This window comes from Cucumis melo, chromosome 2 (assembly GCF_025177605.1).
Source record: "Cucumis melo cultivar AY chromosome 2, USDA_Cmelo_AY_1.0, whole genome shotgun sequence".
NCBI classification, from domain to species: domain Eukaryota; kingdom Viridiplantae; phylum Streptophyta; class Magnoliopsida; order Cucurbitales; family Cucurbitaceae; genus Cucumis; species Cucumis melo.
Window position 1 is genome coordinate 15,296,032 of NC_066858.1, and position 26,763 is coordinate 15,322,794.

General features: G+C 32.9%; 2 protein-coding genes across 5 annotated transcripts; one reads left to right on the top strand and one right to left on the bottom strand.

Annotated features, from left to right (window-relative positions):
* The first annotated feature begins 2,879 nt into the window (after nt 1-2,879).
* On the top strand, nt 2,880-6,746 carry LOC103487499 (axial regulator YABBY 5-like). The gene is made up of 7 exons (XM_051081620.1): nt 2,880-3,264; nt 4,164-4,283; nt 4,962-5,106; nt 5,242-5,290; nt 5,853-5,928; nt 6,061-6,129; nt 6,473-6,746. The coding sequence occupies exons 1-7, from the start codon at nt 3,187-3,189 to the stop codon at nt 6,515-6,517; spliced, it is 582 nt and encodes a 193-aa protein (XP_050937577.1). The 5' UTR covers nt 2,880-3,186; the 3' UTR covers nt 6,518-6,746.
* An 11,802-nt stretch (nt 6,747-18,548) lies between these two features.
* LOC103487440 (nuclear pore complex protein NUP1) lies at nt 18,549-25,647 on the bottom strand. Of its 4 annotated transcripts, none has more exons than XM_051081621.1 (8): nt 25,198-25,647; nt 24,748-24,803; nt 23,882-24,048; nt 22,299-22,512; nt 21,204-21,515; nt 21,009-21,095; nt 19,447-20,106; nt 18,549-19,285 (listed from the first exon to the last, which is right to left on the bottom strand). In XM_051081621.1, exons 1-8 carry the CDS (start codon nt 25,466-25,468, stop codon nt 18,827-18,829), a joined length of 2,226 nt encoding a protein of 741 aa, XP_050937578.1. In that variant the 5' UTR covers nt 25,469-25,647; the 3' UTR covers nt 18,549-18,826. The 4 variants fall into 4 exon arrangements, with proteins under 4 accessions (XP_050937578.1, XP_008443983.1, XP_008443985.1 ...); XM_008445761.3 differs by having other exon boundaries at nt 21,204-21,518; nt 24,748-24,806; nt 25,198-25,644; XM_008445763.3 differs by having other exon boundaries at nt 21,204-21,518; nt 25,198-25,643.
* Between the last annotated feature and the right edge of the window lie 1,116 nt (nt 25,648-26,763).

The following is a 26,763-nucleotide window of genomic DNA, read 5'->3' on the forward strand; positions in this document are numbered from 1 at the left end:
TAGTCTCTGTAATTTGTTAAATTCTCTTAAATAGTTCATACAATACATAAAAACTACTTATTATGAAACTTCTATCCAACTATATGAGATAGATTCTAAAATTATAAACCATGAGACCTAGATTTTAACTCTTTCCGCCAACCACAGAGACCAAAGTTTCGAATTCTAACTGATTCTGACCTATAGTTTATTATTAAAAAAATAAATTATATCATAATATTCCAAAACAATAATTATTTTTTTTAACATAAACGTAAACGTGTTCCTAAAATAAATTAATAATAATTTATTGTCAAGTAACCCCTCAGGGTAACTACAAATAGTTCAAAATTAAAATTCAATTTAGAAATTCTACAACTAGTTAAACACAAACATGAAAACGTGAAATTCGACTTTTAATTTCTATTTAATCCATTGTCACAACTCTTTTGAGTTTTATTTTTATTTAGTTCATGTGTTTTAAAATTCACGTTTTACCTTAATTTTTCACTCAATTTTTGTAAGTTTTAGTATTTTAAATGAATTGCCTAAACTATAATTAATTAAGTTTCATTATTTTTAAATCCGTCTTCAAATTAATTTTAAAATTAACTTCGACTGAAAACCTAACGAATAAAAATGTATCTTCCAAGCAAAAAGAAGTATCTTCTTCAGGTACATTTTATATAGGTCTATTTCTCTGCTCCATGTGTTGTCCAGGAAAAATAGGAAAGAAAAACTAACAATTTGTGTAACCCGCATTCGAAGAATGTCAATTTCGACAAAAACGAAGAGATTTTAATTTTTAAAAAATGTCAATAAAAATATTGATAAAATGTAAAAAAGAAACAAAAAAAAAAATTATAAAATAAACAATTCAGCCAACTCAAATAAATTAAATATATAGTCTCATTTATTTATTTTATATGTTTGATGCTTTTTAAATGAGGATGTCGATTTACTTCTTATACGAACGTTCTGAGTCAATGTCGAACTCATAAAAATGGTGGAAATACGACACTCTCTCAATTTCCTTCAAGTCAATGAAACCTCAAATTCTGTATTATGATGTCATATAAAAGAGAAGTTGGCAGTGAGAATTAATATTGTGAATTATAAATATATGGTTGGATATGAATTTGATGTTACACATTAAACAGTAAATAGAACAGTTTGGGAAAGCATTAAATTGAGAATTGAAATTGGAGATTCAGTTCTTCCCTTACGTACCCTAAGTCATACCCTCACCACTCGGTTACACAGTAAAAGTTGTTAATTGCTTGATTTAATTATATCCCAACAAATTAAATTAATATGTTTTGTTACATTATATTTTTTAATCTAGAAAAAGAAAAATGATTAGTAATAACGTACAATAATTGAAATTCAATTTACTTCTTTTTATTAGGTACATCCATGGAACTTTATAACATATATTCACCAAATAAAACAACAATCCTTAGTCTGACAATTTAGAGATTCAACAAACTCACTCACAATCTAGATGATATGGAAGCTCTGATCGATGAAACCTCAGGAAGCAACTCTTATTGAATCAACTGTGGTACATATTTAACTTGTGAATGGTGGTCCATAGACCCATTTTACCGAAATCTCTTTTGTGAGCCTATGATTTCGATGTGAAAAGCTCTAAAGTTTTATGATTATGTGTGAAACCCGTTGAAATTATAGTCACAGTAAAGTAGTGGCCTATTTCTTTTGGGTGGAACAGACTGATTGAATGTCTGAAAATTACCCATCAGGATTGAAGCATTTCGTCATAACATTTCAAATTACTAGAGACAAGGGCCAAGCTCGTGGATTCAATATTTAGCTAGTTTTACATAATAGAAGTTATGTTGCTCACTGTATATGAGGCTTGTCATGCATGGAAGTCCAGTTTCAAGTGTTTGGATTGAAGACCATCCTCCTCCTTGAGTAAATATGTTGTTATATATACCTTATCTCTTGTCTTTTTTTTTTTTTTTTTTTTTTTTTTTACTGTTTTTTTAAAAAGATACTTTAGATGCATCTAAGCATCTCCACTAGATGGACACTTTCTTAACACCATCATCATTCCCATTTCATTAATGATAAGAAAATAATACATAAAGTTGGTAGAAAAACAAAAAGGTTTAGAGAGAAGGTCAAACAACCCAATAAAGTACGATAGTTAATGAAAAGCGTTTAAATTTAAAGCTATAGTATCAAAAGCTCTAAATCTATTTTACTCATTAACCCTTGGATATGAGAGATACTCGTAGATGCACTTGAATATTTTAACTAAAATGACATATTCTTGATACTCTATTCTACTCATTTAACTTGGTTTTATGAATTTAAAGTTTATGCTTAATTATTTTTTTCTAGTAAAAACTATTTTTCATTAGTTTTCAAAACATTCTGACTTTTTTTTAACCAAATGTCAGAGAAATAAACGGTTTAGTAGTTGATTTTGATTTTGCAAATACTCTTAAAACTTAGACAAATAAATAAATAAACCAAGTTAATAGAAAATTAGTGTCAAAGTTGAGCATACCTAAAAAAAAGAAAAGAAAAAAGAAATGGAGCCTTAAAAAATTTAAAAGGAAAAATTTAACATGCATGATAAACAAAAGTGTATATCAACTCTTAAAACCCACTTCGAAATGCATTAAGCTTAACTATTTTTTTAAAGTGAAAATTGATGATATATTCTTAAATAATCCTCTTTTATCCTTCCCTTTTCTCTCATTAATTTCTCTCTATTGGTCCCAATATTTTCAGTGGTCACTTTGAATTTTTCTTTTTTTCTTTTATTTTAAATTACATATCATTCATTCACCTTTTAATTTTCCCACAGCTTCCATTTATACCTTCTCTCTCTCTCTCTCTCTCTCTCTCTCTCTCTCTTACTTTGAGGGCTTCGAAAATAAATAAATGAATATATATCTATAAAAAAAAAAGGTGAAAGTTTTACAGTAAGATCCAAGAAGGGGATTTATTCTTGCAAAGGGCTTCTCTATATATTATTAACTTTTCTCATTTGGGTTTCTCCAAAATTGAAAAGACAAAGACATCAGAGACCTTCTTCTTCTCTACTTTATTATTATTTTTCTTCTTCTTCTTCTTTCTCTCTTCACACTCTTCCTTCTTCTTCCTTTCTTCTTCTCTTCAGAGAAAAAGAAAAAAAAAAGTGTTGTTTGCTCAATTAATTGGTTCGAATCCATGGCGACCACTTGCCTCGATATTGCACCTGAACAACTTTGTTACATCCCTTGCAATTTTTGCAATATTGTTCTTGCGGTACACACATATATATAATCATCTCTTCCTTCTTTTAATTTCTTTTCTTTTTTTTTTTTTTTTTTGGTTAATTTTGGCAAGTTTGTGTGTTTTCTAGATCTTGATGGAAATTTGAAAAATGGGGTCCTTTCTTTCTTTCTTTCTTTCTTTCTTTCTTTGTTTTTTTTTTTTTTTTTTTTTTTTGTAAATTTCTCTATTGGTGTTTGTTTAATTTGATTTTCAATTCAGTCAAGTCTCCATCATTTTTAGACTTTTTCTTCTTCTTCTTCTTGTTTTGCAGTCAAAATAAAGTCATATGTGCCTTAAAATGTTTATGAGAGAAAGATTAATTTGTGTGTGTGTGTACGTTTTTTTCTTTTTTTTTTTTTTTTGAGAAATTTTAAAATTTAGGAAAACTACTGGGATTGAAATGTTAGGGAAGAAGAGATATGATAGAGTTGAAAAAGTTGAAGAAAAAAATATAAAAATAAGAGGATTTGGATGACAAGGATGATGAAGACAAGTCATGTATAATGCCCCTTTTCTTTTCTTTAAAAATGCCACTCTCTATGCCCTCGAAAACCCACCTGCTTTACCTCAATGGGGAAATCACTTATGAAGATCTCACTCCAAACTTCTAACCCATCTACCCAAAAAAAAAAAAAAAATCAAATCTTTTCTCCAACCCATTAAAGAAAAACCCTAACCAAATACAGTACCCTTCTAGGTTTTTCCATCCTAAAAATAAAAAATAAAAAATTAGACTCGCAATCCATCGGCTTAAAAGCTTTGAGCTTTTGAATCTAACTCTCGCTTGCGTAATTGATGTTGCTGTCAAATAAACATAGATTTTACTTTTAAATTTTGGTTTAACGAACGAATGTTATGATGACGATGATGATGATACTGATGATGAGCAGGTGAGTGTTCCATGCAGTAGTTTGTTTGACATTGTGACAGTCCGATGTGGGCACTGTACAAATTTGTGGTCCGTTAATATGGCTGCTGCATTTCACTCTCTTTCTTGGCAAGATGTTCAGGTAACCCTAATTCTTACTTACAGCTAATTAATCTCCTTTTTCTTCTTTTAATTTCTTATTTTGATCAGATCGTGTTGTAATTAAAAAAAATATATATAGTATAGGTTCCACAGCCGCCATATAATCCCAATGTCCAACTCTTTTATCCATCAAGTTTCAACATTTTCTATCAGGTTTTTCAGGTTTTTTTATTGAGAAGTGTTTTTAACCCTTTTTTTAATGCCCTTTTTCTTTTAGCCTTAGTTTTCTTAGATTGTGCTTTTTTGGGTTTAGGGCTCTTTTAGGTTTTTTGTAATTATTTTTCTTGGGGTTTGAGATTTTGAACCTATTTTAGTTACCCTAAACCTATATATACCTAGGTTTTTGTCATCTAGTCTTTCAAAGAAAAAAAGAAAGAACAATTTGTGTAAATTTTTTAATCTTTTTTTTTTTTTATGGAGATGTGAAAGTCCCTTTTGACTGTGTGTTTTGGGATTGAAGTGGCAAATCTAGGTATTATATGCTTTTATTTCTAACTGATTCAGTCATTTCAATGTTGGAATATTTCCTTCTGAATTCTCTTATCTTATGAAACATCATTTCATAAACTTTCTTTCTCCTTTTCCCACTCCTCCATTAATGATATTTTGTATTTCTTACTGAGTTGTTGTTAAAGTTGTGTATATAAAAATTTTGTAGGTTCCGAGTTACAACTTATACGGTTGTAACGGAGCTGATTTTCAAGGGGATTTTGGATCATCGTCCAAATGTAACAATAATATTAATAAGATGGAAATTCGAGTACCCACTACAATTCCAGCAGAGGAGAGGGTTGTGAATCGACGTCAGTATTATTTCTAGTTTCTTCTCTTTTTTTTTTTTAAATAGTTTTCTTGTTTATTTGAATTAACTCATTTAATCGAAGAAGAAGAAAGTAAAATTTTTTTGATGAGTTGTTGTTATCTTTTTTTTTTTCCAGCTCCCGAGAAGAGGCAGAGAGTACCTTCTGCATATAATCAGTTCATAAAGTGAGTAACTAAAGCCTCCTTAACTGATTTCTTTATCTCATTACTTTGCAAATTATTCACTTCCTCGTTTTTACATAAACATCTGAAATTAACCAAATTCATTTTTTAACAAAAAAAGGAAAAAACTGAACTAAAAGAAGAAGGAAATAGTAATTGCACCAAATATTTTCCACGTATTGGTTAGTACCCTTACTCCAAATTTTGATGTCAATCATAAAAATTACTTGTATTTTTAGTTTTCAAAATTGGTTCGGATTTTTTGAGCACCCTAGCTCTTTTTATCTTGGATATGATAAGAGTACTTGGAAGGTTGAGATGTCTTAGTACACTTGGATATGATAAGAGTACTTGGAAGGTTGAGATGTCTTAGTACACTTGCTAATCCTTCTTGCTTGTGTAGTATATTGTTAAAAGAAAAAGAAAATTGGCTACAACAAATCATAAAACAAGAAATTAATAGCATGAAGTAGTGTGTGTCAGCTTAATTTTTGAAGGAAAAAGAATAGTTAGGGGTTTAATTTTAATGAATTTGTTTTGATATTTATGATTTATTTTGTTGCAGAGAGGAAATCCAAAGGATCAAAGCAAGTAATCCTGAGATTAGCCATAGGGAAGCATTCAGTACGGCAGCCAAAAACGTAAGTTAAAAAAGTGATGATATAGTAATATTAAATTTTGGACAACAACAATAACAATAATAATGTAGATGAACTTTTTAGTTCTTTTTTTTCAATAATTAATTTGGATTTTGATTGGTTAAATTTGATCAGTGGGCACATTTTCCTCGTATTCACTTTGGTCTGATGTTGGAAACCAACAATCAAGTGAAGCTAGATGATGTAAGTGTCTCTTATTACGTTCTTAATTAATTCACGTACCATCTCATGCACGCTAATTAAACTCAATCAAATGAAAAAGAAAAAAAATTAAATCACAAATTTAGTCATCAGAACTCCACAATCGTCTACCACTTAATGAGCTTTGCACCTACGGTTTTCTTTTTCCTCTCATATCATATTAAAAGAGAAAAAAAAAATCAAATAAGTGAAAAGATTAAATACACGAAAACTCTAAAGTTGAGAGAATAAAGTTTTAATTCGAATTTGTTACTGTATTTTGTTGAATTTCATTCAAACTAAATATGAATTTCATATTGTTTAATATTTGTTTTATTGGCATCAGGGTTCTGAACGTTTAATGTCAAGGGCTGCACTATTAAACAAATGAGAGACAGTTTGATTATGAAAGAAAGTTGCTGCCCCTTTTTCCTTCTCTCTAATTAGTTTTATTGCTTAATTTCTCTACTGTCTTTCTTCTTCTTCTTCTTCTTCTTCTTCTTCTTCTTCTTCTTCTTCTTTTTACTCCATGAAAACAAAGGCCAATGACTTGAATTTGTTGTTTAAATTCAAGAAGTGACAATTATTATAATATCCATCTTTGAGTTTGGGTTGCACTATATGATTTCCACTCTTGTTATCAAAAGTAGGATTACTTGATCCAAATGCCACAATTAATTTCTACTCATTTCTCTATATCAAGTTAATTTTTTTAGTCAGAAAATTATGCTTTTGGCATCATCAATCAACTCTATTCTAGATCAGTTTTTTTTTTTTTTTTTTTTTTTTTTTTTTTTTTTTTTTTAACTTTTAGAATTTTTGGTCATTCAAAAGTTAATGGACTGAACTAAATGGGTTAGATTATATGCAAAAGATGCATCAGTGTATATGTGTGAATTTGTGTTATATGTAGTATAATTTTGTGAACATTATTCTTCAACCCTCTATTTACATATAGAAGATCAAAAGAAGTAGAGATCAGTTCACTTTAGAATTAGTTGTTAGAGAAGCAAATTCCTTACCAGACAACTAAACAATAATCCAAGTAGATAAATCAGAATTTCTGCTATCTTCTAATCGATAACATATATGTCTTCACTCATTTAACTATTCTTATTTTAGTTTAGCAAAATAGAATTATTAATCTTAATTATACCAATGACATTTAAATCATCCATTCATTCAAATATATGATAGTGTAATGGTGGTAATATCCCCTCCATTAATCTCTTTTTTTATATATATTGAATTTCTTGATCTTTTTATTGGATATATCCATCGACTGAAACTGGAATATGATAAAAGTGTTATGGAGGTGTCAACCTCAGTATGATATCTCGGTGCGCACCCCAGATTTTTTATTGGTAATTTATTATTTAAAAAAATAATCAATATAATGTGTTGTCTTCCAATGGGCATTTGGATATGGAAAGTCAAGTTCTTTTGTTTGTACATGTATGATTTAACATGTTACTTTGGAGCATTATTCATATAGACAAGTGGCATAATTCTTGCACTTCCTTCCCATCACTTTTCTTTCCAATATAATCTAGTAAAGGGGAATAGAGAAGAGAAAGATATGGACTCTTCATGATCCATATATAATCTTTTGGGGTATGAAAAATATTACTATTTCTCATTATATGATTATTCAAAGCATTCACATCTTATTTAAATAAATACTTATTAGTTATAAGTAATCATATTTAACAAATTCATTTGGTTACATATGCGATCAAAGACCTATGTTTTAATTAACATCACATTGGTGTTATAGTATAATGAAAGTGCTAAGAATATGTCAACTTAGTTGAGATATTTCTCCTCTCGTATTTTGCTAAAAATAAAAAAGATAACAAAACCCTCCGCATATATATCTTGGAATACAAAACCTTCATGACACTTTGTTTTTTTAAATTTCACCAAAGTTATGTATATAGGACTTTGTTTGTATCAAATATGCAACACAACGTTTTTGTTTGAAGAAAAATCGTAACATATATAGGGTATTAATATTAGTTAGATATATATGAAAGGAGTTGACTATATATACTTTCTTGAATTACTATTATACTTAGGTCTTGACCGAATATTATGATAATAGAGTAACTATATGTCAAGAAAAATATATGTATAGCCATGATGAATATATAAGTTTTATATGTTGGAAAAGATTAGGGTAAAATAGATATTATATATAATATAGAGTTTGAAAATAGAGGAGGGGGAAAAAGAAAAAAGGGGGAAGGGAAAAGAAAAGGTGTTTTTCCTTTTGAGACACAAAAGGCAAAGTTTATCTAAGAAAAGATTTTATATGTCCAAACATAATACCAATAGACTGCATGCAGCTATGACCATAATTAACCATTCACCACTGTCAAACACACACACACACACACAACAAAAAGTAGCTCATGGACCACTATATAATATTATATATATATATATATATTTCAAACATCCACACTTTCCCTTTTCAAATATTATTTCTCTTAATTTAACAATTAAAAAAAGAAAGAAAGAAAGAAGAAGAGAAGAAAAAAAGAAGCACTAACTAAAGGTACAATAACAGATGAATCTTTTTCAGATTCAAAATCAATGCTTGCTTTCAATTTTTTTATTCAAACCATTGACTGAAACCCTAAACCCTAAAAGTCTGTAGTTTACCCAAAGTGAAATTGTCTCAAGATTAATGATAATAGAATTAATTATATATTCCTAATTAAACACATGGGTTAATTGAGTTCAAAAGGAAAAGGGTTAAAATTAATTTTAGTTTATGTACTCTCAAGTACTTTCTATATATCTTAGCTTTAGTACCTCAACATTAGGTTGTACCGAAATTATCATTCATACAAGCAAATACAAAATATGAATATGTTTTCAAAGTTCATGATAAAAATTCTATATATGCAACAAAAAAAATTTAAGAAATCGGCAATGAGGTACTAGTGAGACTAAATTTTAAGATCTATATCGAAAGAATAGGGACACAAATTAACAATTATAGAAAGTACGATTAAACTAAAAAGTAAAAGAGATTAATAGGTGCATCCGAACATCTCATTAAATTAATACATCCATAGCACTCTTATTATAATACCCCAAACTCAATAAAGATTATACAATTTTAGCCCAATTGAAAGTAAAGAGACTAAATTGAACAAACTTCATGTTGTTGTACTTCGTTCTTATAATACATAATAAGTTCAGATTCAGCAATTGGTATGGCAAAGGCAGAATAGCAATGACAAGATGGATTGATTCAAAAACTAAAAGAGGTGCAAAACAGAAAGAGATTAGAATACTGTTGAATCACGGAACACGCTCTCTTTAAGACGTTTCGCGACTCTGTTCTGAATTGTGCAAACAAATTATTGCTCCGTCGTCCCCAGGATAAAACAACCTCACCCTTCAGTTGATTTTACACGGAAACCAATTGGTAATCTATAAATCACTCAAAGTTGACAGACACACAATTGCTCGAAATTGTAGAAGAGAAACCAAAGAGAGAAACAAAAGAGAAGAATGATTTTTTTTTTTTTTTTTTGTATTTTGAGATGTACAATGAGGGATGTATATATAGCATGGGAGGATCGGCCAACGATCAATTCATTTAATTATGAACGGTTACAAATTAATTATAATAAAACGTTAAACGGTCAAGTGACGGTCATAAAATGTTAAACAATCAACAATTAATTCTTAAACGTTTAATCATAATTAAATAAATTTTTAACGGTAAAACATTTCATAATTCTTTAAAACGTTAGAAAATTAAAATATTTTCTAATAAATATATATATAATTTATCTCTCCTCTATATCTCCTCCCTTCTCCCAAAACTTGGGTGCCCAAAGTCCAAGCTCATTGGCCAACAATTAGGTATATGAAGGAGTCTCCACATTTTAAATTTATCAATGTGGGAATGCTTTTGAGAATAAAATAATATATTTTTTTCTTTTTACAAATTTTCCATCCAATACTTCAAATAATAGGTAGCAAAATGATCTTTTAGCCTAAATTTAATTATGATATTATTAAGATACACAATTGCAAAAACAGCAATAGGGCTTAAAGTTATTTGCAAATATAACACAATAGAAAAAAATGCAAATATAGCAAAAATTATATCAACTTGAAAGTTTATCAATGATACATTTTGTTACATTTTTAAAAAAGATATCAATGGTCAATAAGTGCACCAAAGCATTCCCACTAGGTGGACATCTTATAGCACCCTCATTATCCCCATAATATATTCAATAAAGCTTATGGGATACATAGTTTATTACAACACAGGGGCTAGAGATAAGTCTGATTATGTTAACAAAAAGCATTAATATTAAGGGCAATACTCGTAGAAGAGAAATCTTTAAAGATTTTTCTGTTTTTTGCCCATAAACCAGTGAGGTTGCAAATGTTTTCCCACATATTTGCCTTAGTAGAAAAAGTGTTGCTGAAGAGCCTTAGCAGAGAGAGTGTTGCTGAAGAGCCTCAAGGGATAGATTTCGTTATATTATATTTACAATTCTTTAAAATGTTGTTGTACAATTAACTATTAACCATAAAAATGCTACACATTTCATTATTACTATCTTAATGGTTGAGATATTTTCACATCGACTAATTATGTTGTAATATAATTATATTAATTGTCTTAATATGTATTAATTTATTTTAACAAACTGTACAAATGACATCAACAAAGAATCAATAAGTGCACCAGAGATATCTCAAATATGTTAGACACGTCCTTAGCACTCGCATGATCATACTTCTCGATCATAACTCAACTGATAAAAGATGTAGGTGCATTAGGATTTCTTAATGTATATAATACTAAATACAAATGAAAAATAAACATAACTCAACTGACATAAAATGTAAACTAACGATGAAAATGCAGATATTTAAATCTCCACTACTACGTTTGAACTAAATAAATTTGGTAATACGACCATTTCACTATGCAGTTATACCGTTGTATATTGGATAGGGATTTAATTATATTTTTTCAAAGGTTCAAATCCTAATCTTCATTATTCCATGTTTAGTTCATACATTATTGGATTTGTTTCCTTTAGCTTATAAATTTTCATATCATCTGTTTTAGTTGTTTAACTCTTAGAAAATAGTAATTTTAATTCTTACTTTATTTTACTTTTAACATTTTTGACAAGTTGACTTCAAGTATGTGTAATAGCATGCATCAAGAACTTTATGTCACAAGGATAAAATTCATATGAAGTTCAAGTATAATTTTTTTTTTAAAACGATATGTTTGGGTCAGCAAGTGCACCCAAACATCTCCACTAGGTGGGCACCCCCATAGTGTCACAATCGTAACCCTTCAAACATGATTGTGTGGCACTTGTTTTGTTTGGTCAACAAGTCGGTTGTTTAAAATTCAAAATTCGCAGACAAACTCGCGATATGATGATGCCTTCCTTCACGTTCTTAAGAAAATTGTTTTATAAAACGTGAGAGAGAAAGGAAATCATTAAAAACATAATAAATGAAAGCATTCAAGACTGTCAATTACAAAGAAAACTAAGCTTGCAAAGAGTGCGACAATACTTGGTCATGGATTCAAGTACTATGCCTCCCCTATAGTACATTTTGAACATTTTTAGCCTTCGTAGGCTTGCATATGAAAATGCTGAAACGTCACACCCTAGCTCGGTGACACAAAAAGAAAAGCAATGGACTAAACTATGTATAAGACATAATGACAAAGTGATTTTGGGGTATTCGATCATACAGTCATAGGCAAACAACGCCTTGGACAAGTATGCCTGTGACATTCTCCTTCACCTAAATGGTTGACGTCTCTATCAACTAGCAAAATTGGAACTCTTCGATCTTCTGCTTCCACACTTCAACATCTTCAACATGTTCTCGACATGTTACCTCCACGGGGAGGTTCTTCCTCTTCACTAGAAATTTATGTATCTCCTTCTTGGGTCTTCTACCCTTTCTTACTCCGTCAGCAAGGATTTTCTTGACTTCTCTATCTTCTTCCTATTCAGATGGACAAATAACCGTACGACATTGTTGCACTGTTGATTGGAAACTTGATCATCCACTCGAAAGTCAAGGGGGATCACTTTTGATCCACCCTTTTCTCCATCTACCTCGAAGCTTTTTCTAAGCACACTCAAGTAATGTCAGCCATCTATTCCCATTCCTTTACAAATCTGTGAACCTGAAGGTTGTTCCCTACATAAGGGCAATCAACAAGCGGCGACAATACAAAATGCCTACTACCATCAATCTCAAATTGACTTCTCCTAGTCGACAAATCTGTCTGAGCATTGTGACCGAATTGGGCTACATTCAACAGCTGAACCCAATTCCTTTGTCTGTCATCAACAAAATGATGCAGATATTCTTTGAGAATATAGTTGAATCGCTCGGTCTCACCTTCGAAAGACTTGGTCGCATCAGCGACCCTAAGAATTGGTCCCTCGGTCATGGCTTGCTTTAGACAATCGAAGGCAGCCTGACACTCGAGGTTCCCACCCCACTAACTATCTTCTTTCAACAACTCAGTCAGCAAGCTTGCTCTTTTTAAGAATCCTTCCACAAATTGTCTGTTGTGATTAGCCAATATGGGACATGAACGTAACTCCGTGATTGATTTCAGTATTCTTCAATCACACATTGCGGTAATTTTCCTTTTTCCCGTACCAAGTTGGTAAAACTCCATCACGTGATCCAACGCGTTTATCTGTCCTTGAACAAAGTAACACTTTCCTTCAGTTTCTAAAAAACCTTTTGAAGGTGGTCTTTGGGTTCTTCCCTTGTGAGGTTATGGGTCACTATTTCATCAAGGTAGACCATAGCAGAATTGTTAAGGTAGTTTTGGAAGACTTGGTTCATTGATACACAAAAGGTTGCAATGACATCGGTAAGACTAAATGGCACTACAGAGAACTCGAACGCTCCATGTCCTATGACACAAGTCATCTCAGTCCCTCTCCCACTGTCATTCTTACTCGACAGCATATTGGTTGGTCGTATGACTTCGAGAAATACTTTGCCCCACGTGAGCAGTCAAATAGGCCGGTGAGTATGGAAAGTGGATATTTGCGGCGAGCTATGAGCTTGTTTAGGGTACGACGGTCAATACACCCCGTAAGCTTCTATCATTCTTCTTCAGGAAAAGGACTGGGGTTCCATATGGAGCTTGTACAGATCTACTAAATCCTGTATTCAATAATTCCTTCAACTGTTTTCAAAGTTTGGTTAACTCCGGTGGCGTCATACGATAAGCATTCTTTGTAGGCACTTTTGCCTCTAGTAGCGGTTCTATCTCATAGTCAATCATCCTTTGCGGTGGCAAGGGTTTGGACCAACTATTTAGCATCCCACCATGGCACTTCTCTAGGACACACAAAGTGTCTTTGGGGACTATCTCCTCCGATTTTCCCAACGCCTCAAGCAAGATGGCCGTAGATTTTGGTTCCTCTCGAGTAGGGTTCTTATCCAGTTGCATGATCGATATCGTTTTAAACCCGTTAGGCTGACGAATGTTTTGCTTGCACGACTGTGGAGAAAGATCCAATAATCACTAGACATTTTGCTGATGGCATTGGTATGACTTGAGGTTCAAGGAGGAATTCCATTCCCAATACCACATCAAAGTCGTTCATCTTTACAACCATAAAGTCTACAAAGTCTCTCCATCCTCCCAATTTCATCATCGTTTGTTTCACTAATCCGACAATAGGTAGAGCAACGAAATTCACGACCTTCATATTCTTCCTAAGAATCCTTCTCCCAACAAAGTCTTAGACGTCTGGCTTTTGCTTTTGTTATAAAATTATAGGTTGCACTGGAATCCACCACAATGCTTTTGGTCGGTATCTGGTTGATTCAGGTGTTAACATACATTAAACCCCTGCACGCTTGTCTCCCCTACCTTTTTTTGGAGAAACGATAGGAATTTCAAAGCCCATATTCTCATGTTCTCGCCTTCTTCAATCTGACCAACTTCACCTTCTCCTTGACTTAATTTATCATCTGAATTTGAGGTTAAAGAGGCCTGAAAGGCATAGAAGGCAGTTTTATTTGGGCATTCTCTTACCACATGTGACCTCTTACATATGAAACAACTGAGGGGATGCTTGGGCATATCTTGATTATTGGACCTTAGCCATGTATTCTTTGTATATGGTTGGGAATGTCTGCGGTCTCAATTAGGACGTTTGTCTCCCCCGACAGCTATGAGAGAACTTGGGCGACTATTCCTATTCCTTCTAGGTGAGAAACTTTGGTGATGTCTCACATCTTAAGAGTCACTAGTCAAATCAAACAACCATTCAGCTGCAGCATACACTGATGTGCGGCTTAGACCCTTTGTTCGTATACTTTGGTCTTTGTCCACGGTTTCAACCCTTCGACAAAACAGAAAACTTTGTCTTTCTCTGGCATAATGTGTATGTCTAACATCAGCCCCATGAACTATTTTACGTACTCCCAAATGTTATCAATGTGTTTCAGTTCACAAATTTTTCACCAAGTCAGGATTTCCACATTCTCAGGAAAAAACTGGGAGTAAAGTTTTTTCTTTAAAGTGCCTCAAGTGTCTATTGTGCAAGGCCACTCCTATATGTCAATGTATCGGGACCTCCACCACAACTTGGCATCCTCAAACAGATGCATCGTCACCAATGTCACTTTGGCTTCCTTAGTAACTGTGTTTGTGGCCTTGAAATACTGCTCGAAGTCAAATATGAAGTTCTCTAAGGCCTTTGCATCCCTTGCCCCATAGAAGGGCTTGGGTTCCAAAATCTTTACTGCCCTTCTGATCGAAGCTTGATTTTCCATTGCTCGCATTGTGAGATTCAGTCTCATGTTCACATTTGCGATTTCATTCCTAACGACATCGAGGGTAGCTCAAAAATCCTGTGACATGTCGTTTATCATCTCTAAAAGTATCTTCTAAGAGCTATCTAGCTCATTGACACGTTCCTCTATGTGGGCAACAGAGCCCGGCAAACTGTCCTTACGCTCGTAGTTACCAATTCTTCCAATATTTACTTCTAGAGTGTCGACTCTTGCCAATAACTCTTGTATCAGTAATCCTTTGACACTACTGGCCACCGCATCGATTGTATCAGCTTTCTCGAAAATTCCTTCGAGATTAGACTCTAAGAAGCAAATATAGTCGGGAATGTCAACTAGGTAGAGCATCTGCTCTTCTAGCTCTACTAGTTGGTCTTTTTGGGCCTTACCTAATTGATTCGTCATCGACATGTTTCTGTCTTAACTGTTGATTAGCCAATTCGGCTATGATACCACTTATCACAATCGTAACCCTTCAAACATGATTATGCGACACTTGTTCTACTCGGTCAACAAGTCAGCCGTCCAAATTCGAAATATGTAGACAAACTTGTGATATGATGTAGCCTCCCTTCACGTTCTTGAGAAAATTGTTTTATAAAACGTGAGAGAGAAAGGAAATCATTGAAAACAACATAAATGAAAGCTAAGCTTGCAAAGAGTGCGACAAGGCTTGATCAGGAATTCAACTACTATGTCTCCTTTATAGTACATTTTGAACATTTTTAGCCTTGGCAAGCTTGCACATGAAAATGTTGAAACGTCACACTATAGCTCAACGACACAAAAAAGAAAGGAATGGACTAAACTATGTACAAGACATAAAGATAAAGCGATTTGGGGGTATTCGGACATACGGCCATAGGCAAACAATGCTTGGACAAGTTTGCCCATGACACATAGTACCCTCATCATTACCCCTTCATTGAATAAAGAAATTCATTACAGGAAGCAGGAATCAAAACAAAGGGCTAGAGATAAGCCCAAACAAGAGAAACCACAAACAAAATTATACAAAAGCATGAAGATTTAAAGCAATGGGACTTGGATTATAGTTGACAAAGAGAGAGGATCTACTCGTCTAGTATCCAGTGAGGGCACGAATGTCTTCCCAAAGCTCAATGATTGATTTCTCATGTTTTTTGAATATCCTACCATTCCTCTCAAGCTTAGATGGACTAGAAAACCACAACAATGTTGTTGAAAATGGTAGTGACTTTCTATTCTTTTGTTTAATGAAGCATAATTCATTGTAGAGGGAGGCCAAATTGTGGTTATTGTTACTCCAGCTAATTAATCAGGTTCTCAACTTCATCCCACAGATTTTGAGCTATATAGAGTAGGAGATGAATAAGTGGTTGATATATTTCGAATGTTCCTTGCAAAGAATGCACCAGTTTGGACTGAGACTCCAATTTGGGAGTCTTCTTTAGAGTTTCTCTACGGTATTTATGCATTCGTGAATAAAGGACCAAATGAAGAATTTATTTTTATGCATATCCGTCGATATGGTCTCTAAAACTTAAAATATATTGTTTAATATGTTCTTTAAAATTTGTTTCTAACCAAAAATTCATAAATTTTCAATTTTAATGCCCCTAGTTTTGAAGTTTTATAGTTTTTTTTGTTTAATAGAACCCTAGTCTCTTTAATGTTTTTAAAATATATTTTGAACAAATACAAAATTAAAAGTTCGTAATCTAACTACATAAACTAATTTTTGTGTCTAATAGATTAGTCAATTTTAAATTTTTGAACTTTTAAGAGATCTATTCAAAACAAAATCGAGTGTTTACAATATTTTAGACAAATTATTAGACATACTTAGAATTTGGAAACTTAGACAACTTCTATTTTTTATTTTTACACTTATTAACATTTATTAAAGATCAAAAACCAATTATACAAAAATTTAAAAATAAAGAACAAATGTTATATTTTATTAATTTTTATATAGATATAATTTTAATTGTGTTGATATATTACATTTAAATTTACTATGGAAAAAGCATTTAGTTTTAAGTAATAGACACAAACTCAAAACCTACTTTTTTTTTCTTTTTAGCAAAAGATGAACTAAAAATAAAACATAAACTATATATTGCAAAATTACCAAAATACAACCCAAAACGAGTACATTAATAACTACGTGATTTATTATTTGGATTTTCCTTTTTTAATTATACTTTTAAAAAACACTTTATTGTTGTGTTTCTCCAAAAAACAATAAAGTAAAATTGTTTGTATACATCTATGAGAAGAACAATTTGAAGTTGGAATATATTCAAATTACATACCAAAATTAACGTTATGTGGTAAAATAATATAAGAAAGTTCCAAAATAAAATAACTAAAAAAGATTAACATATAGCATGAAATTTGTCACTTGAAGAACAAAACAAATAATAGAACTTAAATTTTCAACTTGAAGAAAAATATTATAGGTTAATTATTTTATTATATTATTTAAGACGAAAGGAAACATCAACCCCTGAATAGCATTCTCACTTCCTCAACATTAACGAAGGATAGAATAGAATAGAAAAGAACATGAACAAATTAATAGATTGTGGTTGAGTTAAAGGTTTAAGGAAAGTAAGAAAAATAATAATGATTGAATGTCCTAGGGATCTTCAAGTGGTTGGTAATGAATGTAGGGATTGATTACAAGCTGGCTGCCAAAAGAAAAGAAAATAGAAATTGATTTTAAGTAGGGAAAAAGACATGAGAAAAAGAGTATAGAGTGGAGCAGGGGTAGCGGTGGTGCAGCTGCTGCGGCCGCTGCCACTGGGCGGTTCTGCTCTGCTCTGCTGCACACAAACCCTAAAAAAAAAAAGAGAGAAGAAAAGAAAAGAAAGAAAGAAAGAAAGAAAGAAACTTTCTGACATTTAGAATCTGAAATGTCACACTCATGGTCTGCTAACGCATTCATTTCACTTCCATTGTCATTTCAATCTGACTTTCTTCCCCACAATCCCAAACCCCCTTTCCTTCCGCACTAAAAAATAACCCCCCCTTGGTTGTTTGTTTTTTTCTTCATTCATCACAACTTTGATGAATCGGTGCTACAAATTTTGGGGGTAACGGGGACCCCCCACTATTTCAGTTTATCTCTTCCTTTTTTACCTCTCTTGATGGGGGAGGGAATTACTTCCTCGTTACCTGCAACATATATATATATATATACACACACACACATATATATATATTAATATATTACATACATACACCAACATGTGATTCTTTCTCGTTCTCACTTCCTTCATCTTGTGATTTGAAGCCTGCCACGTGTACCTGTTCTTGTCCTATCCTCTTCTTTTCCTTCTTGAACCCCTGTCATCATCCAATCAAATATCTCTACTTTTCTTTCTTGGATAGGAATTAGGATGTAGTTGTAGATGTAGGTATCCCATTCCCTTTTCCCAGATTTTTCTTGGAATTCTTTGGGAATCTGCATCAAAAGGAAAGAAAAAGAAAAAAAAAACATATCACATGCGAGAAACTACTTTCCCTCTCCTGGTTCAGGTTCTCAACATCCATCCACACAAACAAAACTTTAATCAGGAATCTTGTTGAACTTAATGATGTGACTTTTGATTAATATTTAAACTAATGTTACATTAAAACTAACAGGATTGCTTTCATACCATCTCGTTGTCAATGGAATGGAAAGTACACATAAAGGAAAGCCATCAACTGGCATAGAAAAGTAGTCATTTTGATTGAATTAGCAATTTCCTGTTTGTTTTTTTTTTTTTTTCCTTTTTTTTTTTAAGAAATAAGGCACTTGCCATAAGTTTCTTTCCCCAATGTTCAACTTAAAACTGTACTTGACAAGTCTAATCAGTTAGCAACAAACTGCATCTTTTCCAACAGAACTGAAGGAAAGTCTTGTATTATCATTGGATCCAAAGCTGAACTTTATATTTGAGGCTTCAGTGCAGATTGTATCGTTGTTTGTTGAAGGGAATGAGAAAACAAGGCTAGGGCTGGACTTCTTTGAGCCAAAGCTGTATGAAGGAACTGGAGCCTCAGGCTTCAGTAATAGAGGCTGACTTCCCCCAAGGCTGGTTGTTGTTGATGGAAAGATGGACGGTGTTGGTGGTTCTGAGAGCATTCCTGAGGATGCACCGGAAACAGGGAAAGTAAATGCCGAACCACTGTCAGAGGAGAATGCCCATTTCGACTCAGGCTTGTTGATGGTAATGGATGGAAAAACAGGTTTACCACCAAAAGATGAGGAAGGCATAATTTGAGTCCCCACTGCGGTTCCAACAGCTGGAACAGGAACAGTTTTTGGAACAACCTGCCCATAAATTCCATCACAAATTAAGAATTCAAGCTTATGCAGCTATGCTAATAACTTTTTAAAAAAAAAGAAAAAACAAGAATTGAAAAAGAAGAATCTGTAAGGTCAGTCAATGATACATCAACAAATTAAAACCAATTGCAAAGTTGCAGTGATACCTTAGGCGACGAGCGACCAATATTTAAGCCTGCATCACCCTGGTGTTTTGGTTCAGCATTGCTAAATCTAAACTTCAGACCAGAAGGATATTGGTTTGCAGCATCAGAATTTCTGCCAGCACTCTCCTTTGGAAGAATCGTGGACATAGTGTTTCCTGTATTGCTCAGCTGGGGGGGAGAGATCTGATCTACTTGATTCGCTTTTTTGTGAGAATCTAACTCTACGGCCAGATTCCTGGCTTCATTTGGCTTGACAGTTTGTAGATTGGAAGATGGAGTTTTTTTCCATTCAATTGCTCTCTTTAACTCTTCCTTCTTTTCTTTAGGAGTAGGTGAGTTTCTAGTAATATGCTCTAGGATTGTCCTAGCAACCTGACTGGACTGTGGACGGAGAGTCGGAAGATTTGACTCAGAGGTGTTGTTTCCTACTGATTGTGATAGAGGAATGGTGCTTGCTCCTCCAAGCTCCAGATTCTTCTTCATGTCAGGTAAAATGCTTTCTGAAGCATTGGAATTTGCTACCTTCATGTCTGGTTGTCGGGGTGGATATAAGTACGCCGATCGTCTAGAATTAGTAACTGCAGATGCCTTGTGGCGAAGCTTACGAATTGGTCCAAAGGAACCATTTGCCTCATCTAATAGATCGTTGCTTGATATCATCTATATATACAAACAGAAAAAATAAATAAATAAATAAGAATGATAGAAGTAGAACCTGCAAGGACTTGAGCTTGGCAAACAGCTAAAGAGTACCAGCAGCAAATAATATATAAGAAACAAAATTCAATAAAGTACCCAAAGTTTGAGAACTCAAGTACAATTAGATATTTAAACACAACAAAATGCCCAAGAACTAAAAGCTCCTCCTGAGAATGAGTTGTCCTAAAATTAAAAATTAAACCACCACCTACAGGCACCATGAATTAGGTAACTCTAGTTAATCCATAAATTCTAGCGTCTGGATGAAAAATATAAACCATCTAACTAGTATATATCAGGGTTATGCCAAAACAACTATACGGTTAGGTAAAGCAGCACAACAGCAACAGCTATAACAAACATTTTAATAAACCACTAGCTCAAGATGCACCCTGCGAGCAAGAGCATGAAAGAAACAAAAGATCAAGGATAAATGAACACTTAAGAATAAGTTATAGTTTCTCCTCTAAATTGCCTCCGTATAGTTCAAAAAATAGAAGTTTATTTTAGAAGTTCGAATGTAAAATTTCTCCATCCCCAACAAAAGTTTCTGGCTTTACCCTGTAATGCATACATCCACAAAAAGGATACTGCAGTTCTCTTTATTCTTTAATATTTCAGACTTTATTCTTCTTGCTAAAATGATTGGTTTTCGTACTACCCTTACCTTAAAATAGCTACTCATTAGAGACACATTAAAATGTTCAGTACTGAATCTCAATGTAAATGCTACAAAGTCTTTTTTTTTTTTTTTTTCTTTTTCCGATGAAACTGGTTTTGAGTCAATGAGTGCTTAATGGTAAAATCAATTGCTGTTGTGTCTTTAGTCGGTTGCCAATGGCTATAATGATAAAAGAAATTACCTGAGAATAAGCAGGAGTTCGTGACTGCTGCCAGAGAGGTGTTGGTGTAGTCACAAACTTCTGGTCATCTCCTTGCAACTGAGTTAGCTGTCAGCGTGCAAAGTAGTGGTTAATCATATATAGCCTGTTTACTGTAAAGTGTACATACACTATGTCACAACCTGAAAAAAGGAATTGAAGACCATATATGCATACCTTGGACTTGGGCTTTGAAAAGATACTCCTAGAATATGGAGTCCGAGGGAAACTATGAAGACCAAATCTACCTCCTCTTTGACTTCTCGGAGTTAAATAACCACGCTGACTTTCTGACATGGCACCAGGCCAACAAGTTGATGGACTGGGGGACATTGATGGAATAAAAGGCTTAGACATTTGATGATCACCATGAACCAAATCCCTTCCTTCATCTGGTATCTTGTCAGAAAGTAAGCCTGGTTCAGATTTTCGATTGTTCATGTATGCTCTTGCAATATCCACAGGTGATGCTCCAACGTCAGTTAGTTTCTGCTAAAGTACACCCAATGCTGAACTATTATTAGAGGCATAGCAACATGAACAACAAGCTCTAAACAGTTAACAGACATTGAAGACTTTGGCAATGAAAATTTGAAGATTCTTGCACAAATCTCCATCCTAGACCTTTAACTACATATTTTCCTATTGACATTTCAACATTAACCAAATTAACTACATTGCTAACAGAGAGACGATTCATTTTATTATTTTGATGAATGAATGTCTCATCAGCTTTCATCACTAGTGTTTCAATTTGATATCAGATTATTTTCTATAGAACTTAATTACTAACAAACAAGAAGAGTACTAAAACGATAACTTCAATAGAAATATAAATATGAACAACCTAGTAATTGTAGTTTGATCTAGTTTTGACAATCCCAAGACTGAACTAACCTCCTTGGTGTTTTATATATTATACTAATAAACAATACAAAAAATAGGTATCTAGGATGATTTGATCTTCAAATTTATATATGTTTGTGTAAGTGTGTGTGTGTGTGTGTGTGTATAAATATACATTGATTAATATATTTTTAAAAGATCCTAGCATGGCCTAGTAAAACCTATTGAAGAACATAGGAGATCGTAGAAATGGAAGAAATAATCCCACAATCTGCACCAATGTGTGAAACAACAAAGCAATTTGGCAAATTGACAGACATTGACTAAGACCACCAGATTTAAATGAAGTTCCAAGTTCATAAAAGAAATGAAATATTTACTTTACTTATTTTAAACAGAAACTACTCAAGGATTCACCCTACTGACCGATGAATGTGGATGAGGGGTTAGGTTTCCCCACGTAGTCCTCTCCAAATCTTCTTGCTTTCCTTCATGAGGTATTTTTAGAACTCTATTTGCAGCAGATGGCTGTTCAACTTGTTTTTCAATGCTCTGTGGTGAAAATGTTTGGCCGTCCACTTTATTAGACGGCTCAAGTGCCCTTGATTGAAGTATCTCTAATAAACGGCTAACTTCCTCCCTGTACATATCAGCCAATTTAGAGAAGTCCAGTATCCAACTGACTATGTGGCTATAGAAAATGTATAATTGAATGAAAAGAGCATGAGGCATTGTGCGACTAAGCGTTTATAATAGAACACCAATATTGGACATTTGATTATCACTTGGACATAGAGGTCTTGCACCACTACCAGTTTATACAAAGAGAAAAGAGGCAGCGCTGTTAAATATGATTAGAAATGAAATTATCAAGACTACTATATATGGACATTTGACTACCCCTTGTATGCAACCTCAGAAGCAAGTTACCTATTAATTCATAGCAGGGGAAAGAATTTCAACCATGGGATCATGATTAAAATAATTCCTTCACCCTAATGTTTCATCCCTTTGCATTTCAGTGAGGAAACACTTCAACTGAACTCTGCGATGAAAAGAGTTGAAGATGAACATATACAGTTTAGGGAGCATGTTTGTGTCTCACATCTTGTGGACATTAGAGACTAGTCAAGCGTCTGTTGGGATTGTGTTGAGCACTTCTTAAAATCTTTTTTTTTTTTTTTTCAGTATTGTTATTTTTTTATTATTATTATTTTTTTATGAAAGTCAACACTTTCATTGAGAAAAAAAAATGGAAGAAAACAGCATACAAAAAAGTCAAGCCACCAAAAGGATTCCAACTGAAGGAAGGGACTCCAGTCAAGCAAAAGAGTGTTTAAAGAATAGTTACAGTAAAGACTTCAAAATCGCAGCCTAAAGCGAAACATAAAACCTAGTTGTGCAATTCCTTACAGAATCGCATGCTTCAATAACAAGTTCAATATCTTCTTTCTGAGAATTTATTTATTTTTCTCCCATCTTGTTTAGATCAATTATTTTATATTATGTTGAATAAAACCCTTCTTTAAAACAAATAAAATAGAATAATCGACATAAACAAAAATAAGAGAAAAATGAATAAATTTAAAGCAAGAAAAAGATTGAACCTGTTATTTAAGCAAATGATTGAATATACGTAATTGTAGGCTAGGCCGCTAAGTACCATAAGGAATTGCACAGTTAGATAAACATAATGGCTTCTTAAACTTCTTTAAAATATCTTTTTTTTTTTTAAACGAAGACAAACTACTTTATTGAACTTCTTTAAAATTTTGCTTACTATCTCTCAGTTTGGCTTCCAAACACCAATATTGTAAAAATAAAATAAATTTTTTGTCTGAAATATTTTAAAAGATGTTCACATATTCAAATATAGAAAATAGACACCCTACTAAACAAAATGAATCGTATCTATAACAATTTCATGTTGGATCATGTCTATGTTCATGTTTCTTAGATAATAAATAACACATCGCTTTGTACGAAAAAAGTCATACTCTGCAATTTACCTCGAAAATGTTTTCTCTTGGATCCATTTTTCAACATCAAATTTTCTATTCCCAGCCAAAATATCATTTTCTCTGCCCTTTAGGCAGCCACTAAAATCAGAATTGTTCCCTGATCCAATTGCCTCTCCACTAGGACCAGGTAATCCAACTAAGGTAGACTGCCCTTGCTGCAAGAAATGAACCAAAATGTATACTATGAATCACATTACTATCTGCATATAATTTTTCAAATGAAAAGGTAAAATGTAAAACTGAATTAAATGAAAACAAAAACAGGACATAGGAAATCATTCCCTTCGGTGCTAACCACAAGGAATGGATAAGCAATGCAATTTTGTAACTCCAAGCCATCAGAATCAATACAGGAATATTGCTACAAAGGAAAGAGACACAAGAAAAAAAAAGCAACTACACCAGGTAAATAAAATTGTAACTAGTAAACTATCAGATTTCTTGGATAACAAACATCAACATCAGAGTGAATGTCATAGTTTAAGGAAAGATCAATAACTTCCACCAGCAGAAAAGCATGAGCGCACTCACAAGGTCAAAATAGTTATAACCTTCTAGACAACACACCAATCAAAGTACGCTCACCAGTGAGAAGCGACTGTTAAGAGTAGGTAACCCTTGCCCTATGACTATTTCTATTGACATCGATCTCATTTAATAATAAAATCCCAGTAAGAACTTTCAAATATCGATTGTTCATTTGTCTGTTATCAAAGTAATATCCGGATAGTGGATACTCATTCGTAAGGTGGCATAAAAAAAAAGAAGGTGCTCATGGCCATGGAAGAGCAAAACTATAACAATAGAAAAAAAAACAACCAAAACAAAAACAAACAAAAAAGAGCGAATTTTACATTGCGGGGTGGTTCTTCTCCAGAGACGTTATCCTCCAAGTCTGCCTCCACTTTATCTGCTGAAAAAAGAATTCATCATCAACAACTAATCTTACAATAGAATGAACATAATAAGCCAAAAATAACATTCTCTGGAGTCTGATGTAAACAATGCCGATTAGATTAATGCAAGCAGCATGGCAAAACATAGCTACAATACTTTCAGTGAAGTAAATTAGAAAGGTTGCGTCGTAAATGCAACAAAAAGTTTATTAAGTGAAGAAAAAATCGAAACCTCACTACTCACTACCATCAGAAAAACCATCAATTTCCTCAAAATGCGTAGTACTAGAATAGGGAGTATAAAAAGGTTATTGATTTCAACCAAGAAAATGCGATGTACAAAACCCTATACAGTTAGCAGTAGATAGAGAATTTAACGAGAGAAGATTAGGGAAAGACGCTAATGACCTTGATCTACGTCTCCGGGAGACGGAAGGGCAGTAGAGGGCAGTGGTTTCGAGAACAAAAAGGGAAGCAGTCGAGTGGCGCCATCGGTGATGAGGCGGTAGGCGGGATCAACGAGCTTCGAGAGCCAGCGCCTGTCGGATTGGTTATGCAGCGGACGAGCGTAAGGGGTTGGCGGCGGCTTTCTTGTGGTTGGCTTTCTAACTTTTCCTCCGACTCCTCCTCCTCCTCCGGGGTATGGAGTGGAGGACGTTCCTTGATCAGGCGTCTCCATGTTTAGGTCCAAGGGAAGCGGGGTCCGCCTTGGGCGTCGGCGAGTGGCAGTAAGAGCTACGTCGACTGGTTTTCGCTTCTTTTTGAAGATATGTCGACTTTGTGGAGACGACTGGGAGGCCAATGGCCGCAATCTTCAACCATTCATTTTAATTACTTGTTGAATGTTGAAACGACTTGTCGTCAGATGTGGAAATAAATAATTGTATGTGATTCACTATATTTATTTATTTTTCACTTTTTTAAAACTTATTAAACTAATATATTTTTTTCTGGGACAAGATCCACCATTCCCAAAGGGTCTTATCAATTTTTGTATCAAATACTTTACCTAATTTTTCAATTATTTGACTCCACTTATGTTTTCACATCTATATGAATATGATTTTTCAAAGTTTTACATCAATTTACTAATTATCTAAATACATCCCAAGTTATTGCGTTTTGTTTTTTAGATTTTGAAAAAGTTTTTTGTGAACAGAAAATTTAGGCAAGAAAGGGAAAATAATAAATATTATTAATATAGATGTTCATAGGGTCCTATCACTTCTCTCTCTGCCTCTAACTCCCTTGCCAAATGTCTTGATACCAACTCTTCTGATATCTACTGAACATATTCACTTTTGGTGATCATGTAATTTGCCAAATTTTCTATAAACAGAGGCATTTGATGGGTTTGTAATACAAATATTGGATTATGTTGAATTTTATAATATCTTTTTTTATTCATTATTTATCTATTTATTTATTTATTTTAATATTATATTTTTTTTAATATCTATGTTTCGATTGCTCTCATTTCTACACCATGAGGAACTTAGCTTGTTTGATTGCTTAATCTCGACTAGACTTTAAAAGCACAAACAAAAGTATCAAAAATATTCATAAAAATTACATGTTGGATTTAATTCAATTTTTTCTTTTTTAAAAAAATATGATTTAATTTTGAGAAACTTATATGGATCGAAAAAAATTAAAACTATTTATAAAATATAGAAAACAAAACTTAAATAAGTCAGGAAGAATTTGATAAATTTTGCTATATTTAAAAATCTTTTATTATATTTAGAAATGACTCTTTAATTTAATCTAATATTATCATTCAAATGTGGTCTTCATTTATATAAATTAAAATAAAAGATAAACCTATAATGATATGATGGAATGTAATGATAAAATTCTACGGATTGCCACTTTTTCATACGTATATATATGTATTTGTATGTATCACCAATACAAATGTCTTTTCTTGGAGACATACATAAATTTTTGGAAAACCAAACTTTTCAAAGTAAG